The sequence below is a fragment of the Sturnira hondurensis genome, unplaced genomic scaffold (assembly GCF_014824575.4).
Source record: "Sturnira hondurensis isolate 20B ecotype Veracruz unplaced genomic scaffold, ASM1482457v3 Scaffold0024822, whole genome shotgun sequence".
NCBI classification, from domain to species: domain Eukaryota; kingdom Metazoa; phylum Chordata; class Mammalia; order Chiroptera; family Phyllostomidae; genus Sturnira; species Sturnira hondurensis.
Genome location: NW_028097453.1, coordinates 3,714,715 through 3,733,381, shown reverse-complemented (window position 1 = coordinate 3,733,381; position 18,667 = coordinate 3,714,715). Strand labels below are relative to the sequence as shown.

The 18,667-nt window shown below is 50.7% G+C and overlaps 1 protein-coding gene and 1 long non-coding RNA gene across 2 annotated transcripts in view; one reads left to right on the top strand and one right to left on the bottom strand.

Annotated features, from left to right (window-relative positions):
* The window catches only part of TSPAN2 (tetraspanin 2), a 38,967-nt gene that overhangs the window by 5,285 nt on the left and 15,015 nt on the right, over positions 1 to 18,667 (top strand). The window contains exon 2 of the mRNA XM_037038830.1: positions 10,118 to 10,220. Within this exon, the coding sequence (XP_036894725.1) occupies positions 10,118 to 10,220 (103 nt within the window). The remainder of the gene's footprint in view (positions 1 to 10,117; positions 10,221 to 18,667) is intronic.
* On the bottom strand, positions 3,591 to 7,284 carry LOC118981950 (uncharacterized). The gene is made up of 2 exons (XR_005065440.1): positions 6,251 to 7,284; positions 3,591 to 5,228 (listed from the first exon to the last, which is right to left on the bottom strand). It is a non-coding gene; the product is annotated as an uncharacterized LOC118981950 (long non-coding RNA).

Below are 18,667 nucleotides of genomic sequence, written 5' to 3'. Positions count from 1 at the left end.
CATCCCTCAGCACGAGAGGAGGCTTTGAGGTCACAGGCAAGGCCCCCCACAGAGTTGTGTGTGCTGACCCAGCACGGGAACTGTTTGTCCCTGGCCCTGCCTCTGCGTTGCCAAGGGGAAGCCAATGGGTGGCAGTGGGAAGACCTTGGTGATCAGTGTTGCCCAGCTTTTAATGTGCATACAGGTCACTGAGGGATCTTGTTCAAATACATGTTCTACTCTGGAGGTCTGCACTTCTCAAAGCCCCCATGACGCTGTTGGTCCAGGGAACACACTCTGAGACCACTGGGTGAAGTGTAGCCCGGAGTGGTCCCAGACCCCCTGGCAGCTCTCTTCTCTGAATGCCCTTCCTCCTAGCCCACTCTCCTGGCTTTCCTTAACTCCAGTTATCACTTTGCCGTTACTATTTTAAGACTTTATTTTTTACATTAAAACTCGATAGTTTGTAGAATTATGCAACATGCAAAATATCCTTTGCATTTCACTGTGTTATTCTGGAACATCAGGCATGCAGTGTCTTTGGGTCTCTGACTGTGTGTGACAAAAGAGAATATAACCTCCATCTACCACCTTCCAATCGACAGTTAATATCACAACAGGGCTGTTCCCCTAAAGCAAGTGATGCTGTGCTGCCCCCTGAGGTAGCGCCTGTCGTAGTCACGGAGGACTTATAGAGAAGGGACTGAGAAAGAGGCCAGTAAGATGAGACTATCAGATGGGCCGGGGGCACATCGTACAGACGAGGAAGGGGACCTGTGCCCACCTTCTTCATCCTCTTCAGATTTAACTTGGGAACAATAATGCTAATAAAATACATATGATGTGTTTGTTTGCAACGCGCTTTCATATGCATTATCCCATTCGATCGTGAATCACAACAATCCTGTGAAACAATAGAATTATTCTCATTTTACAGATGTGGAAGCTGAAAGTCAGGCATAGTAGGTGATATGTCTGAGACCAAAGAGTTAGAGAGAAGCAAAGCCAGGATTCACACCGAGGTCTTCTGCTTTTTTCCTTTAATCCTCACCTGAGGATATGTTTCTCTTGATTTTTTCTTGTTTTAGAGAGTGAGAGAGAAACATCAATATCAGAGAGAAATATCAATTGGTTGCCTCCCACATGCACCCCAACTGGGGATTGAACCCACAACCTAGGTATGTGCCCTGACCGGGGATTGAACCCGCAACCTTTGGGTGTATGGGATGATGCTCCAGTCAACTGAGCCCCTCGGTCAGGGCTGGGTCTTCTAATTTTAAACCCAGTGTTCTTTTCACTGTGTTAACATATAAGGGCATGGGGAACCTAAGGTATGAGAAATGCTACCAGCTTGGGAAATGGGAAGTCTGTGACCAGGAGATTATATCAGTGTTGGATTTAGTTGTTGATGTGTTCCAGAAATGCAGGTGCAAGGGATGCATAAAACACCCCAGATCGGTTTAAGGCCGAGGAGAAGCAAGAAGGGAATTGAGAAAGGGTGTGTGTGTATCAGGAGACTTCATTTCATCAGCGAACACTTGAAGAAGAATAGTTACCATGGTATTAATATAAGCTATGAGCTGCAGCTTTCCTCAGCACATTTTGTGTCTTTAGTCCTCACAGTGACCCTCAGTTGTTGTCGCCCGCAGGGAGACTTGCCCAGGAGCTCAGAGCCAGCCAGTGTGACAGAGCTGAGCTCCTGTGTGTGGCCGCAGACTCTGGTTTTAACCACTCCAAGTCTGCAGGCTGGTGAGGAGAGAAGGTGGAAGCTTTGCTGAGCACGTGAATTCTAGACCTCTGCTCCCCAAAATAGTAGCTATGCTATTCATCACGTGAAGCCATTAAATTGAATTCAAATGAAAAGAGATTTAATATTCAGCTCCTAAGTCTCACTAGTCACATTTCACGTGCTCGATAACCATTGCTGGCTGGCGGCTACAGGACTGGACAGCGCAGAGGGAGAAACTTACATTTATGTCATTGGAGAAAGTTCTATGGGATAGCTCTTGCCTAAATATAGTTATTCTTTCTCTCCTAAGTTATTTTCTCCTGTTTTTCTCTTGCGGGTCTTATAAAAACTATAAAGCCAAAGAGAAAGAGGGGACATAGTTTCTGAAAAGAGGCACTGGCATAGCTAGAAGGTTTAGAAAACTCGGGGAATTTCAGCTGTCATGGAAAGAGTGTAGTAGACCTAAGACCAAAGTTAGAGGAAGGCAGTGGCGAGCTAAGTTCTTGCTGTCATGGGAGTGGTGTTTCCTCTCTTGGGTAGGGTTAAGTTTCATTTTGAATGTAACGTTAGCAAACCTACCATCATAACAACCCTGAGGGCCGGGCTGAGTGTGCAACGGGAACTCGTTTCATCCCCTTGGGAAGCAGTATTATTACCTCCATTTTGCAGCTGAGGAAGCTGAGGGTGAGAGAGATGAAGTGACTGGCCCAGAACCACAGACTAGTCAATGGCAGAGCCCGATTCACACCCAGGAGGGCTCGGGTCGAGTGTTGATCCGCTCCAGCCACTGAACACCACAGTGCTGTACGTGTGGATGCTTCTGCTATTATCCTGGCTAAGGGCGTCGTTACTCAGTCCGAACTCACAAGTGGTAACGTTTTCTAGAAGAGCAGTTGGCAAATGTTCCAAAGTGTGCGCCAAGCCTTATCCTCGCCATCATGATGGTGAATGGGGGAGCGTCAGCTAGTAAACTGGAGGATCAGGCAGGGCTGGCAAAGCCCCGCAGTGGGGCGGGGACAGGGGCCTCGGAAGCTGCTGCCACTCATTTAGAAAGCGCCCCCTGCTCTGCTGTGCGATCTCAAATCCGTCCAATCCCCTGTGTGGCCAGGTGCTCCCTGCCTTCAGGACCACAAAGATTTCTGGTGACATTGCTGTTAAGCAAAATCTCTTTGGAACTCCAAGCTAGCCTTTCATGATTTTTACTGGGTTCCATCCAAGCTAACTTTGTAATAAACAAAGTGTTTTCACTTGTTCCAATCTAACCTGAGTTCTACTGAAACACATTTTTTTTCTCCCATTGTCTCTCTGTGATAACTAAAACTGGGTGTGGGTCTTGTTACTGATTGATATTTAAGAATCTTGTTTATCTGCTCAAGAATCAGTCTCTCAGACTATCTTAAAAGATACTAGGCTATTAAATAGGTATTGTTTAATGCCCTGTCTTTCTCGACATAAAACTCCCTATAGATGAGATGCTATGGTAGTCAGTGTAGACCTCAGGTAAGTGTTTTTTGAGGGTGTGAGCCTGGGATAAGAGCCAGCTTCGAGCTGCAAGGAGGAAGTCCAGGAAACATAGAAGAGATCATTGTTGTCCACCTGGAGCTCCTCCCCCGGGTGAGGGAAGGCAGACATGGGTTTAAGTCACTTGGGTGACTTGGTGGATCAGATTTCTGGCTTCTGTATATTTGCTCTTCACTTGATGAAGCCATCTGCTCACTGGGATCATTAACTGTAGTCCATGGTATTTATTTTGCTAGATGAAAACTATACAGCTATCATTTTTCCTCCTCATTCTTGCTGCTCTCTCCAGTCACTTTCCCTAGATTTCTTCAGAGAAAAAGCATTGTGTATAACCATGGAATAAATACAACACACTTCCCACTATATTTAAGTTTTCTGCTTTATCATTCACAGCAAGCTTTACATCAGCTTTGTTTCCTTCCCCTGAGCTCTGTGTCCCCCCAGCACCCATTTTCTGCCTCCTGGCAATGTCACTTGACCCATGCAAGTTAAGTTTATAACCAGTGGTCCCCAACCTTTTTGGTACCAGGGACTGGTTTTGTAGAAGACAATTTTTCCATGGACTAGGGTCGGGTTGGTTCAGGATGGTTCAAGTTCATTACATTCAAGCTCACCTCCTGCTGTGCAGCCCGGTTCCTAACAGGCCTGGACCAGTACCAGTCCACAGCTTAGGGGTTGGGGACACCTGTTTATAACAATCTAAACAGAAGACGGTCGTTCAGCACGAACACACAACCCGATGTTCTTTCTGGGATGCACAGAACACTCGGATTCTGTCGTGGTTTGGAGTGCTGTGAAGCCCTGATTGGTTTATAAATAGGTCCTTACCTGAAGGAAGTCTTTCAGGGATTCTTAGCATGAGCTTGTTTCTAGGAAATTACTAGGAGGAAAATCATAGGGAATCAGAAACATGGGTATCTAGCCAGTGCGTTTCCAGCTAACAGCCGTCTCATCACTCGCCGCTAGGGGCGCTGCCCCAGTTCCACCCCACTGGTCCAAGGCTGAGACAGGGCAGCCAGGACCCTCGGAGCGGGTTTGCGGGGATGTCCCACGGCATTTGGCTCTTGTATTTCTCGAGAAAATCCCTGATTTTGAGAATATGCCGTCGGAATCCTTGCCTTGCTTTCATGGCAGACTATGATGAAAATGATGGGAGCCGCCTTTCCCCTTCAAGAACATTAGTATCATCTTCCAGAGCGAATGCGCTCCTGCCTCAGGCCCGCTAAAAGGATGCGACGGCACCGCCCTCGTGGTATCAGAAAGCAGCGTGCACTCGCAGCAGGCACTGGGCACAGCTACACGTTGGGGAGGGCAATTGCCACCAAGAGCGGGCGTTAGCTTAGGAGCTTTTAGTGGAAACTGCAGGGTTGAAGTGTCATTTCCAGCTCTGTGTGACTTCATCCCAAAGAGGAGGAAGCACGTGATTGGGCCGTGTGTGCACACGGTGTTCACCCTGGAGAAGCAGAAGACAGCGCGGCCTCCGCTGGTTCATCCGTCTAGTGTGCCGCGTGTGCTGCTGCGGTTGTGTTAAATGTTCACATGCTTCTGCCTGTAAAAGGCGTGCAAAGGTTTATCCTCTGTGTGCACGTGTGATGCGAAGCACACATCCTCACAGGCTTAGGAGACAGAACTGACACTGCACGCTCTAATTTGTTCTGTGTTTCTGTGGGAAAGTCTGGTTGCTGAGGATTTTCAACAGGGTGTTCACACAGCACCTTCTGAGGGGTCTGCGCAGTGTTTCCCAGAGCGAATGAATTTGTAACCCTACTTTGCACGGTGTCCCCTTGAAGGGCTATGAGAGATGTTGTTGGAAACTGCTTGGGTCAGCCTCTCAGAGGTCCTATTGCCATAAAGAAAATAAATACCATTCATTGGGTGGCTTAAACAACAGGAGGTCATTTCTCATAGTCCTGGAGGCCTCAAGTCCAAGATTGAGGTGCTCAGCTGGTTTAGTTCCTGGTGAGAGCCCTCTTCCCAGCTCACAGATGGCTGCCTGCTCCTGTGTTCAAGGGAGAAAGGGGGAGGCATGAGAGAGAGAGAGACAGAGAGAGAGAGAGAGAAATATAGGAGCACCAATCCCATCCTGAGGGCTCCACCCTTGTGACCACATCCAAACCCAATTATCTCCCAAAGCCCCACCTCCAAACACCATCTCCTAGGGGGTTAGAACTGAAACAAAGGAACCTGAAGGTCGGGCACAACTGAGTCCACAGCCCTCCCTCCATTTACTCACTTAGCAGGTGCCTGTTGGGAGCCCGCTTTCCAAGGCAGCGGGGCCAGGGCTCAGGGCCAGCAACACAGACCCTGTCTCTGCCCTCTCGTGGCTCAGGACTTAATAAAAAATTACAGAAATATATAAACAGAAATGCTTATAGGACACAGGAGGCTAAATGACTTATTTCTGGTTTTGTTTTGTTTTGTTTTTAATTTCTAGAACGAGGGGAAGGGAGGGAGGGAGAGAGAGAGAGAAGCATCTAGCCCACAACCCAGGCATGTGCCCTGCCTGAGAATCAAACTGGCAACCTTTCGGTTCGCAGGCCAGCGCTCAACCCACTGAGCCTCACCAGCCAGGGCAGGTAGCCATTTCTTAGAGGAAACCTCTTGTCCACCAGTTTGCTTTAAATGCTTTCTAATCAGGTCTATGTCCCCCTCCTCCCCTACTTTACTTTTAGAACACAAACTGTCTTCTCTAAAAACATATGCTTACAATTTGCAATTTATATAAAGTTAGCTATTGAAATAACCTGCCCATGGAAATGCATAATATAATTGTATCTAGTGAGCCCTGGCTAATGATACGGATTGATGTGTCCTGTCCCTTCCACTACTATGTTTTCATCTTTTTTTTCTATTTTACTTATCTCCTCTTTTTCAATATGGGGCACAATGTTGCCCTGAGACTCCAGTTTGGTCACACTCTCTGAGAGCCTGACACACAGCGGGCACTCAGGAAAGAAACGATGACAGGAAGAGCGGTATGTGACATCTTCTCACGGGCCGGTTCTGTGACTGAGTCCTCACCTGCAGGGTGAGTGTCCCTCCTGGGCCAGCGGGTGGGAGTCAGCTCCACCAGGAGCCTCTGAGTTCCTCCAGTGGCAGAACCGGGTCTTCCTTATCTATGAATCCTTGGCTCCTGGTTCACAGTAGATGCTCAGTAAATGTCTATAAAGTGATTCACACCCAAGCCCAACTCAGGCGCCTGTATGGAAAAAGCCCATTCCTAGAAGAACAACATTTCAGGTGACAATTACCAGGCATAGGAAGCATGGGGTGGAGGCTGGAGCGCTTCAAGCTAGAAAGGTTAAAATTTAGGAGTCGTGGGGGCTTCGCACAGTTCGTTCCATGAACCTTCTTTCCCAAGGTGTGGGCCACACAGAGCAACGGGACTTGCTCACCTTGTTCTTAACTGGGCTAGTCTTGGTGTGAGGGTTTTCCAAACAATTTCTAGTAGAGCAACCAAAGTCCAGCAGACAGAGAGTCATTCAAGAGCCTTAGAGGAAACGCTAGTTAGAAAGGACTTCTTTGGCTATGTGTCTCTGTTGATGCTGCTTTCCAAAGCAGTGATCACTGTTGTCACAAGCAGCCCAGACCTGACCAGGTCTGCCCCCGGCATCCAGGCCACAGCAGGCTGCTGCAGGCAGGAGGATTCCCTCCGCGCAGTGATGACGTTCAGCTAAGCCACAGTTTCCTTGACTTAGGAGGAAACCCGTGTGGTTTGGGGTTGAGAGGGCGTGGATAAGCAAAGTGCAGATATTTTCTCATTGTCCCGTGGCTTTAAATTGCAACCTCCCTTTTAATTTTCCATTATGCATCAAACACGTCTGTGCCAGCAGTGGGCAAATGTATTCCATCTGGGAGGACGATCCAGACAGCTATAAATTAGAGTTTGTGTACAGAAATGCCAGAAATGTGGCCGTGTGGCAGGGTGTCCCTGGGACCAGTCACCTCCTCCACAGTCTGCTTGGTGGCTGTGAGCCTTGGCCTGATGCCTCTGTCAACAGATTTCACTTTGCATTTGGAAACTGTCTTTCCATCAGGTTGCCACAGAGATGGGGGCGGGGAGGTGGGGGCAGGGGCACCTCTGAGACTCTGCTGGGCACACCCGCCCCAGGCAGGCTCCCACACTCCCAGGATGGTGCTTTCCCAAGGGCATCACTGTCTTTCCTGCACCTGGAACAGCAATGACCTTGAAGGTGGTTTCCTCCCAAATTCAGGCATGACCCAAGAGAACTCTCCCCACTTTGTCTAGATAGAACAAACTACCATATCATGCTTTTTTAAAGAAAAAATCCTTACCTGTGGGCATTTTTCATTGCTTTTAGAGAGAGGGGGAGGAAGAGAGAAAGGAAGAGAAGGGTCAATGAGAGAGAAGCATTGACTGGTTGCCTCCCATAGTCACCCAGACTGGAGATGGAATTGCAACCGAGGCATGCGCCCAACTGGGAAACGAACCCGCAACCTTTCAGTTACAGGATGATGCTCCAACCAACTGAGCCACACTGCCCAGGGCCCATATTATGCTTAAATTTTTTTTTAACTCATAAAAGTAAGGTATGCTTATTGTAGAAAACTTAGAAAATATAGTGAAAAGAAAAAGTCACGTGTAATCCCACTCTTCAAAGATATTGTTAATGTTTTAGCATGATTTCTTTCAATATTTTTCCACGGCATGCTACCCTTTTTAAAAACGCAAAAATCTCTTCAAGCTGGTTGAGCCCAGTTCCTTCAATTGCCCCTCTCACATTATCCAATTAGCGCTCTCCTCTGAGTACTGGAAACATTTAGTTATTCCACATTAGAGACTCCAGCTGGTAGAACTCTGTCCCTCCGGCTCCTCCTGGCTGAAGTCATGCCAAGCTTCTGAAGGGCCTGGCCACAGAGGGACTCGGCCCCGTGGGATCAGAGGGTGAAGGACAAAGCCCTTATATAACTCCAGCCGGGGAACCCCAAAGGGTAGCACCGGGTTTTACAAACAGCCCCACAGATAGAAGGACCCCCCTGTACCAAGGGCTGTGCTGGCCCCTGACTTCAGTGTCATTTTTCCTACTCAACATCTATGCCACAGACTATGTCCTTCTGTCTTCCTTTCCGGGCAGGCGCAGCCTCTACCTTGTGTGCCTGGCCATAGGCCAGGGCAGCCCAACACTGACTGGAGGGGTGTGCAGAACCAGGGTGGGGGCTATTTTTACATCTTTGCTTCCTGTCCCCTGGTGCCTTGAGTCCAGAAGGCGCCCAGGGAATGTCCGAGGATTGAGTGATGCGGTGGAAGTCGAGATGGGCATTTGTGGACAGAGAGGACGCTGAGGCTGGAGCCTGCTGGCTGGCAGTTGTGACAGTCCTGTGGTGGCAGAAAAGGACCCCCAGCTTTGGTGTGCAGCCTCACGAAGCCCTCAGAGTGGCCGAGGGGGAGCAGGCAAGGCCCTGTGTCTGCCAGCCTGCCCGGCCGCTGCCCGCGCCAGCCGCTCAGCCTCACCACGAGTGGCACAGCACACAGACCATACTTCTTCAGAAAATTATTTTTTCCTTTCTCGCTTTCCATGGAAACTCAAAATAGCAACCAAAGGAAAAAAAAATGGTCAAGCTCCCTCCCTGTCGGCACAACTATCCCCAGGCAGTGCAGTGACCGGGGAGGCCCCGGGGGAGGGAAGGGACGTTTCCATCTGGAAAGCCTCTGAAACAGCTTTCTCACTGGGCACTGCCCTGCACGCTCGTGGGGCGTGGGCAGGTCTGAGGTTGGTGTGTTCGCTTCCAGGTTAGAGAGGCGGGTTCCCCCCAGGTCTTGGAGTTCATGTTGCCCTTGGTGACCCAGCGTCTGACACACAGCCCCCTCTCATTGTGCTGCTGGTCAGGAGGTCCAAAATTCCCCGCAAGGGACAGTAAGGCAGGGCGCAGATGCCTTCCAGCGGAGCTATTACTGGAAAGTTCTTTTTTTGAAGTACTTTTTATTGATTATGCTATTTCAGTTTTCCCAGTTTTTTCCCCTTTATCTCCGCTCTGCCCTGTACCCCACAACCCTCCAGCATCCCCTCCCTTAGTTCATGTCCATGGGTTGTACATGTAAGTTCTCTGAGTCCTCTGTTTCCTATACTATTTTTGTCTCTCCTGTCTAGTTTATGCCGACCAATGATGCTGCTTCTTCCCTGTACCTTTTCCCCTCCTCCTCCCTTCCCCCTCCCCACTGAACTCCCTCTGTGTGATGTCCATTTCTCTGATTCTGTTCCTATTGTGGTTGTTTGCTTAGTTTTTGTTTTTGTTGTTTTTCTTTCCTTTCAGGTTCATTTGTTGATAGTTGTGAGTTTGTTGTCATTTTATTGTTCATATTTTTGATCTTCTCTTTCTTAGATGAGTCCCTTTAATATTTCCTATAATGGCTTGGTGATGATGAACTCCTTGAACTTGACCTTATCTGGGAAGTACTTTCTCTTCCCTTCCATCTAAATGAAAACTTTGCTGGATAGAGTCATCTTAGATGTAGGTCCTTGCATTTCACGATGCAAGAGGAAAGGAGAAAGTTACCTACAAAGGGGTGCCCATTAGAGTATCTGCTGATTTCTCAAAAGAAACCTTGCAGGCAACAAGGGGCTGGAAAGAAGTATTTAAAGTCATGGAAAGTTCTTTCTGAGATGCCTTCCAGGCTGCACAGAGCTGCGAATGCCCCACGACCCAGGGCAGCGGCCAAACGGGGGAAACACTGTGCTTGGAACTTCAGTTCCAGTGTCACATCAGGGACCTGGGGGCTCTGAGCACTTCATGTCACCCCCACCCCCACCCCAGTGAAATGGGAAGGCTGTGGCCTTCCAGCCCCTGCGTCCCAGGCCACCACTCGCTCCTGGGCCGCACACACGCTCCCCTTCCACTCCTCGTAAAGCTCTGGCATTCACTTTTCAGCTGGCGGGGTCGGCTGTCATCGCTTTTGGACTATGGTTTCGGTTCGGCGGCACCATGAAGGATTTCTCCTCGGAGGACAAGTCCCCAGAGTACTTCTACCTGGGTGAGTGACGTTAGCTTCCCTAAGCTTTAGCTTGGGCTGCCCTGGAGGCTTCGGACAGACCTGTCCCTGGACTCCTAGGGAGGGGCCAGAGGCAAAGGAAGCAGGAGAAGCCTGAGCCCCTAAAGAACCCCCTTCTCCTGCAGTGGGGGGATGGGGCCCAGGTGGGGGAGGCCCCTGCCTCCCTCCCCTGCCCGCCCCTCACACTGTTAGCCCCCCGCGCTCCACAATCAAGGAAGACCAGTGCGGTAGACTGGCCTGCAGTACTTCTTTCAGCCACTTCAAGAAAAGAAGCCCAGAATGTGACTACAATTCATTTCCAAAGATTCAGACACTCCATTTTGCCCCTGCTCCCAGAGAAGAGCTTATGCCCCAGCGGGTTACTCACTCTTCCACCTGGGGTGCCTGGGGCCCTGCAGACTCTGAGAGAATTATGTAATTCAAAATGAGGAGACATCTCAGGGTTTGGAGGTGCTCACCTCAGTCCCTCCGTGACCAGGAACTGCAGAGAGCTTGGGGGCGGGAGGGCGGGGATGCCTGGGAAAGAGGCCTCAGTGGGCGAGGGGCAGCCGCCCACCTCCCTCCAGCTGTAGCCCGGGATGAGGGGTGGGGGATGGGTGTCGGGGAGGGTGTAGCCTCCCATCCTGAGACCCCATGACAAGTCTGAGCTGAGCATTCCCCCCGGGTTCAGAGTCCTCTCTCCATCTGCTTCTAGTCCTTTGCTGTGGCTCTTTCTCATTCTACAGTTACGTGCCGCTGGACTCTAGATTTCAAAGTGCCCGAGACTGTGGTCAGTACAGGGGATGGCCCTGTGTGACCGGTTGCTTTTAGATCCACGCAGCCACATAGTATACACTTCAGGTGCTTGTGGCAACCTCTGTGCTTGGGGTGAAGCAGGATCCTGCAGAGATCACTTGCTCCAGCCCCAAGAAGAGCAGATCTAGTTCCCGGGAGGGACCTGTGTCCAGGCCCCACTGACAGACAGCCAGGGACATCCTCGTGAGGGCCACTGCTGGCTGCGTGACCCCCTCTTCACAGTACCTTCCCACCCCGTCCCCTCCTGGAACAGAAAGCCTGCTAAAAGGTGGGTAACGAGAAGGAATCCCACGTTTCATCAAATCTCAGATGCAGTCTTTTGTCAACACTCAATCGTTTTAAGTTTCACTAAGGAAAGAAGTGCTGCCACTTTCACGAACGTATCATAAAACTTGCATCCTAATTTCAGAAACGTTCGAGTGTAAAATTGGTGAGATGTGGTAAGAGGAGTGTGGGGATGGGGAATCTCCGGATGTGGCTCGGGGTTCAACACAGGTGCCGAGGACCCAAGTGTTTTTCAGGTTTCTCCTCACCACCCACGGGACAACCTCAAACACGTCCCCTCGGGATTACAAAATGGTTGCTGTGGTTCCAAGCATTGCACCCTCATACAGCAGCATCCAAGGGGGGAAATGGAAGTTTCACCCTGTGTGGCCCTTTTTAGGAATGAATAAAATCTTTGTCCGGAGTTCCCAGCCAACTTCCCCTTGCCACTTGTTGGCCGGGAATGCACTGGGTGTTCATACCTTAGCCATCATGGCCAAGAGGAGAATTACTATGACTGCCTCTCTGACTAATCGGGAGTCACCCTGGGCCTGGAAAGGAGCCCAGGCTCCCAAGACAAAAGTGTCTCTGACACTGAGACAAAATCGGGGTTTTGTTACAAGGAAGAAGCAGAGGAATTTGCCATCCTACTTAACCCTGAAATGCTCTTTCTTTCCACCCACACAGTTTCCAGGTGGTACCCACCCTTCCATCCAGAATCTCACATGCATATTTAGCATATTCTTCCTTCCTTGAGGAACTGCTGGCTCTGAAAACCTCCTCAGAATCATTCCTCTTGCCCAGAGCAGACCCCGAGTGTCCCCAGAGCAAGCTCAGCCTGTCCTCGGCCAGCCTCATCCCCAGGAATCTTCCAGCTCGCCCCAAGGACACACAGGAGCAGTTTGGGGCGGGTGGAAGGAATGAATCTGCCCTCATTCTGCTGATATTCCAGGACCTGCTTGTTTCATCGCTTTTCCTGTGATTCCTAATTCCATTTTAGCATAGTCACACTCCTTGCCCACTGGATTGACCACAGCAAAGTTTAATCCAGTTTTCTGGGGATTTACCATGATCGGTAGCAGACAAGAATCTCCAGCCTGTGTTAAGTGCCAGTGAGCGGCGCAGACACGGCCACTGAAATAAGCGTGAGAGGGAGCACTTCCGGCTGGCCGGGCAAGCCCGGAATGGAGGGGCACTTGAGCGGGGCCTGGGAGAGCCGAGTTGTTCCAGGGAGCCTGCGTCACGGAGAACCCAGCTCAGGACTCTGAGTCAGCACGGCAAGGCACCGGTAGGCAGTTCTCATCCTCTCGGCGGTCTGGGGCAGGTCTGGCTGGTAGTTCAGGATGCTCTTGTGTGGGACCCTTCTTAACCTGGCTCCTCCCAGCCATTCACAACCGCTGCTCGGGGTGAACATCATTCTCTCCCCACTACGACTTCAGTTACTTGGTGTCCTGACGCAAGGTCAGTCCCAATAAAACTGCGGTTGTCCTTTGCTCCTAAAATTCAGGCATGTTGGCATTGAGGGTGTCTGTCTGCTCTTCACGTGCTGTGTATCTCGTAGTCCTCAGGTGTGGGTCTCAAGACTTTCCACTCAAAGCTGCATTTTGCCCTCAGGCACATGGGGAGTGATCCACCTCGTTGAGAACCAAAACATGGAAACAGCCACCCATTCCATTGCCGTCAGACATTCTCCTTCAGGTTGTTGGACCCAGCTGAGTGCCTAACACCAGCCCCCACACCACCAAGCTCAAGGTTGAAGGACTTGAATCTTTAATGGGATTTCTGAGCTTGAACTGAAAATGCTCAGCCACAGTAAAGAAAACCTATTTTAAAAGACCATGAAATCCTGGGTTTTGTGAAAAACGCAAGAAGCTATCTCCCTTTCAATGGTAATGAATGCCTGGCTGTCTAAAAAATCTCTCCATGGTTATTTTAATTTTCAGATTTTGGTTATGCATTCAAGCAGGGTGCCTCTATTCTTTCCCTATTTTTTTTGTAGGCTCCTCTGTTTGGGAAACAAATAGAACCTACCCATGGGTACCTCAGCCAGCATCTAGAGTCCCGGGCTCTGTTGGCACACAAAAATGTATGGGGATCCTGGACTTGCCCCATGTAACCTGCCATCTCTTGTGAGTCTCTTTGGAGAGACTCACAGACATAACTATTTAAATTATGCTAGAAACTACTGTGTGTCTAAATGCCAACAAAGTAGCATTTGTAGTGGGAGCATCGTGGCCCCTGGAAACTGGGGAGGCAAGGAGGAGCTGAGCTAGGTGTGAAAGACCAGACTGCGATCAGTGGAGAGGAAGAAGAATGAGGACTGCCAAGGTCGTAGGGCACGATGACATGTCTGCGGGACAGTGGCTAGCAGCCCAGGCCGGGCAGAGCGCATTCCGTGGAGCATAAAGGGCTGGGGCATGGTGGGAGGTAAGATTCCAGATTTGGGAGGGAGGCAGGACAAGCATACGGGGCTTTGGGTGTTCCGGTTAGTTAATTTGCTAGGGCGCAGAAGACTAATTTAGGGTCTGGGGGAGGTATGCTCTCACTGCAATTTTAAAGAGATTATTCCGATAGCAACGGGATGAGAGAGGAGACACAGGATAGAAAAGAACAATCTAGTTCAGTAGAAGAGGGTAAAAGGTGGGGGGTGGGGGGGGTAAATGGTGATGGACAGAGACTTGACCTGGGGTGGTGAACACACAATACGATGAACAGGTGGTGTGTTACGGCATTGTCCACCTGAAACCTATGTAGTTTTATTGACCAATGTCTTATTAACCCAGTAAATTCAATAAAAAGAAGAAAAAAGAACTACCTAGATTACTGCTAAAGTCAGACATGAGGACATGCCCCATGCGGCTGCAGTAGGAATGGTGACAAAAGGAACAGAGACAAGAAACATTATTAAGCAATATTATCAAACATTATTAAAGCCAGGGACAGAAGGAATCAGAACAACAAATGACATCAGTAACAGAGACAAGGCCAGCAGCGACAAGGCATGACGTTTAGATGGGAACCGGGGTCACACACGTAAGCGGTCCTGCTCGACCAGAGAGAGGGCGCGTGTATGAAGGGGGGTGCGGAGGGGGAGCCCCTAAGCCAGCCCAGGGAGCAGCTTCTGTCCGTGCTGCTCCAGAAACAATGCGATGAGAGCATGACTGCAGCTGGAGATTCGGGGCCAGACTAAGAAAACCTTCCCAATGATTTGGTAAATCAGAGAAGCTGAGCACACCTCCTCAGCTGAAAGTGAACTCACCTCTTCAACGGTACTTCACATACCCCTGGTGGGGCAGAATCGGATCGGGGGCAGGGGGTGTGTCCACTCAGGAGGGTCCTGTGCTGAGCGGGCGTCACGAGCTCCAGACAAACATTCTGACCCTATTTTCTAGCCTAAAGCAATGGGAACCGCTCATGGGGCAAGAAATGTCGAATTTTTATGGACACGTCTTTAGGACTTTTCTCATCACAAATCACAAACACTTGACTCAAACCACTTTGAGCAAAACAGAAATTTCCTGACTCACATAACTGAAAAGTCCAGAACTGGCACTGGTCTCAGGGACGCAAGGGACGTAATTGGATCCAGGCCATCGCCATCTCCGAGCCCCGCCTTCCTGTGGCTCCTCTGTTCTGGGCAGGTTTCTCTATAGTCGGTAAAAAGGCTGCCCACCGCTCCGGGCAGCACCTCCCGAGCAACTCTGGCAACAAAAGTCCAACCCAAGTTCTGAGCCGCCTGCCCCTCATTGGCAATCTTGAGTCCTGTGCTCGTTCCCAAGCCGGTCATTGCGGTCAGCTGGTCGGGCTGGGCTCGTTGGCTAAAGCCCGGGCCTCACCCCTGCCTTGGAGCTGGGGCCATTCGGCCACTCAGACCACAGGGACTGAGAGTCACCAGGGTTCATTCCTCTGATGGAGCGGAAGAGGAAGTGAACTCTGGGTGGGAAACGGCAGTCCACACTGCAGGCCTGCGCCCCTCTTGCTTGTGTTTGGTGGCCTGGGGCAGGATGTGGGTTTGCTCACCCTCAGTTCTCCCCTGTCGGCCACACCTCCCCTCCGCAAGGCAGCCCTTGAGTGGCTGGTGGTGGAGGCACCTGTGGTTCATGCTCCAAGTTCAGGGCAGGGGGTCAGCACAGAATCTTAGCACTAGGCAGAAACAAGGAGACTAGGGGCCACACAGGCAAGCCACAGGGGGCGGGCAGTCAGCATGGATCCCCAGCTCTCCATGGAGACTGCTGACACTCGGGGCCTGTGCTTGCCCCCGTGAAATCAGGGACCTTTCTCCAGAATTTCTTCAAATTCTCCTAATATAAAAAAATCAAGCAATATACATGCTCATAGAAATTGTTATTTCTTTCCTCAATAAATAATTTTCCAAATAAGAAAGATACCTGCTCTTTAGCAAGAAAACAAGAAGAAAAATATGCCAGGATCCCATTTATGGCCTTGCAGAGCCAACAGTGTAAGGTTACAGGATTTTAAAAAGAAGCAGGCCCCGTTTGGGAAAACCTCACTTTGGGTCACAGGGTGCCATTCACTGGTCTGTGTATTTTCTTTTCAGAATAGGTTCCAGAACAATCAAGCCATTAACTCTTATCACGCCTTTGTTAGAGAGTGTTTGTGGACAGGCTTGGCATAGTCCAGTGGCTCTTAAAGAAATAGGAGCTCAGGACCTAGAGCCCCGCCTCCCAGAGGGAACTCCTGGGAACACTGGGTCCAGTCCCCTGCTTCCTGGCAGATCGCCGCCACACAGTGTAGGAGAAACCCTGCCACCTTTGGGGGGTGCTTTCCTTTCTGGGACCCTTGGTTCTTCCTCTTTGCTGATGGACAGAAGGTCCCTTTTGGGGATAAAGGCCTGGGCATGACTTCACCACCAGGGGACAGGCCGAGTAGATCCAGCTGTGAGGGGGTCGGGAATGAGGGCAGGCAGTGAGACAGACAGACCGCTGCCTGCTGCCGCTTCCCGAGGACCCATGCGCCCAGGCCGAGGCCTGCAGGCCAGTCTGTGTGCACTGGCTGCTAACATGGAGAAAAAAGAACCTGGCCAGGGTGGGGCCGGTGGCAAGAGAGACTTGAGTGACCTGGTGTTTCCTAGACCATCTCTGCTTCCAGCTCTCGGTGAGCTCTCGGGAGGAGCCCCTAGTGTCCCCCGAATTCCACCAACCTGCCCCTCTGGCCTCCTGTTACCATCCGTGTCTGGGGCTGCCTCCCAGAGGGACAGACCCCTCAGGGGTCATCTCCCCAGGAGTGCTTCTGGGGAGTGACGCCCTCAGCCCCTGGCAGGCCGGAGCACATGAGGTCATGTCTGAGCACAGGACGTTAGCAGGTTATTCCACGGAGGGGTTGCCCATACAAACAGCAGCCGCCTGGCTCTGCAGGGTCCCTGGCTGAGACCCTGCTGAATCCAGACTTGAATCCGGAGTGGAGAACCCTGGCTCGCATCGAGGCTGTGTGTCGTGTAAGGGAGGCATTCCAGGGCCGCATGTTGAGGGGCTGGCTTGCCTTGTTCAACACTGACTCACTCTGGCGATAGTATTTCTTTTTTTACTTCTGGGTTTTCAGTTGTACCCAAGAGTCGTGGTAGCCACCTAACAGAGACGGGCTATCGCTGACATCGTTGGCACAACATCTCTAGGCATTTTTACAGGAAGTCAGAGTAGATCTCCATGGACATACCGCAGATAACAAAACTGAGGAATAAGAGGTTTACCCAGAGCCTCGGTTGGCAGGCCTGGATTCCTGGCTCCCAGCTCGATACTCCTATAGGAAAACCCACAAATCATCAAGGGTAGACCTGCCCCTACAAAGCTTTTTCCCCTGCCATTTATAAATTATAAAAGCAACAGATTTGGAGCTGAGACAGTCACCACTCCAGAGCCCCTATGGAGAGCGCGGCACGGGAGGGAGGGTGTGCACTGTGCAGCCGCCTTCCCCCTACTCTCCCTGCCGCCCCCCGCGCTGGTCCAGTTCGCCCCTCACTCGCTGTGCAGTCTGAGGGAAATTACCTAACTTCTCTGTGCCGCAGACTCCGCAGCTGTGAAATACAAATCCTTCTCCGCACCTCGTAGGGCAATGGGAGCAGGAGATGATTTAGCATCCAAATATACCTGCGCACAGTGCCTGCTGTGTAATGAGCCCTGAATAAGTGCCCACTGTGGTTATTACTGTAACGAGGGCAGGCTGAGGAGGCAGTCACCCTGTGGGATGCAGGAGCGAACGCGAGACTGAAGGCTGCAGGAGGGGGTTAGCTGCCAGGCAGTCAGAGTGAGAGAATGGCTGATACCCCTGCTTGTCTTCTTGGGTGGCAGGTTCCCGTCAACTGCGCTGGCCAGACTGCACAGAGCAGGCCGAGGCACGGGAAGTGGTAGTGGTCACACTTCGTGTTGCCTGACTCAATCCCTGACAGCTGTTGTTAGGAGAGAGAACCCAAGACCTTTACCTTCCCCACAGATATTCCCCATCCCCTAAGTCCCCATCCAATATTCTAGACACACATATAATTATGTGCGTCCCAGCAAGCTGGGAGGGAGGGAGGAAGGGAGAGTTGCAGAGGCATAGAAAATGACTTTTAGATGAAAAATAGTCGTTAGCCAGGTATGTAAATCTATCTGCTGCCACAAAGCCATTAAAACTGAGGACCACACCATCCACCGGCCGGTCAGTAAAAGGGGGGAGCCATTTTCACCCCAGTCGATGTAGACAAGGCTCCGAGGGGGTTGCTGCGACTCCTTCCTGTGTCAACTGAAAAGAGGCTTCTAACTTAAAAAAAAAAGAATCTGAAACCTAAGAAGCAAAGGATGGAATTGTCAGGAATTCCTGGTAGCCTGTCCCTGGGCTCACTGGCATCTCAAGGCCCAGCTGTAATAAAAATGCAATTTCAAAGTGCTTTCTCTCTTTTCAAGTCAAGGGAACTAGGACTCGGAAAGTATGGGGAATTGGGAAATAGGTCAGACACTTGTCACACAGGCTGTTGCGGGAGGGAGCGGGCTCCGCAGAGCCATCTAGGAATTAAAATGTGACACTCAGGCAATGTATTCATCCATTCAACAGCTCTTTTAGGGGCCAGATCAGAAAAGGGTAAGGTATCCTTAGAAGCCACGGGATCTGATAAGTCTTGTAACTCAATTTGGGAACTGGATTCAGCAGGCCCAGGAATTTTGCCACTTGTTGAACTTCTGATTTTCCCTTCAGCTCCAACCAGCAGGGCTCATGGGTGTGGCCTGAGCGCTGTGGCCCAGATACACACAGAGGTTTGCTAAGGTGAGGCCTCAGGGTTTGGAGTTGCCCAGCCGATCCAGGGCTGGTTGCAGGGCGTATTGCTGTGAGCGTGGGTTCTGATAGCCGAAGGATGGGATGTTATACAAACGGGCGCA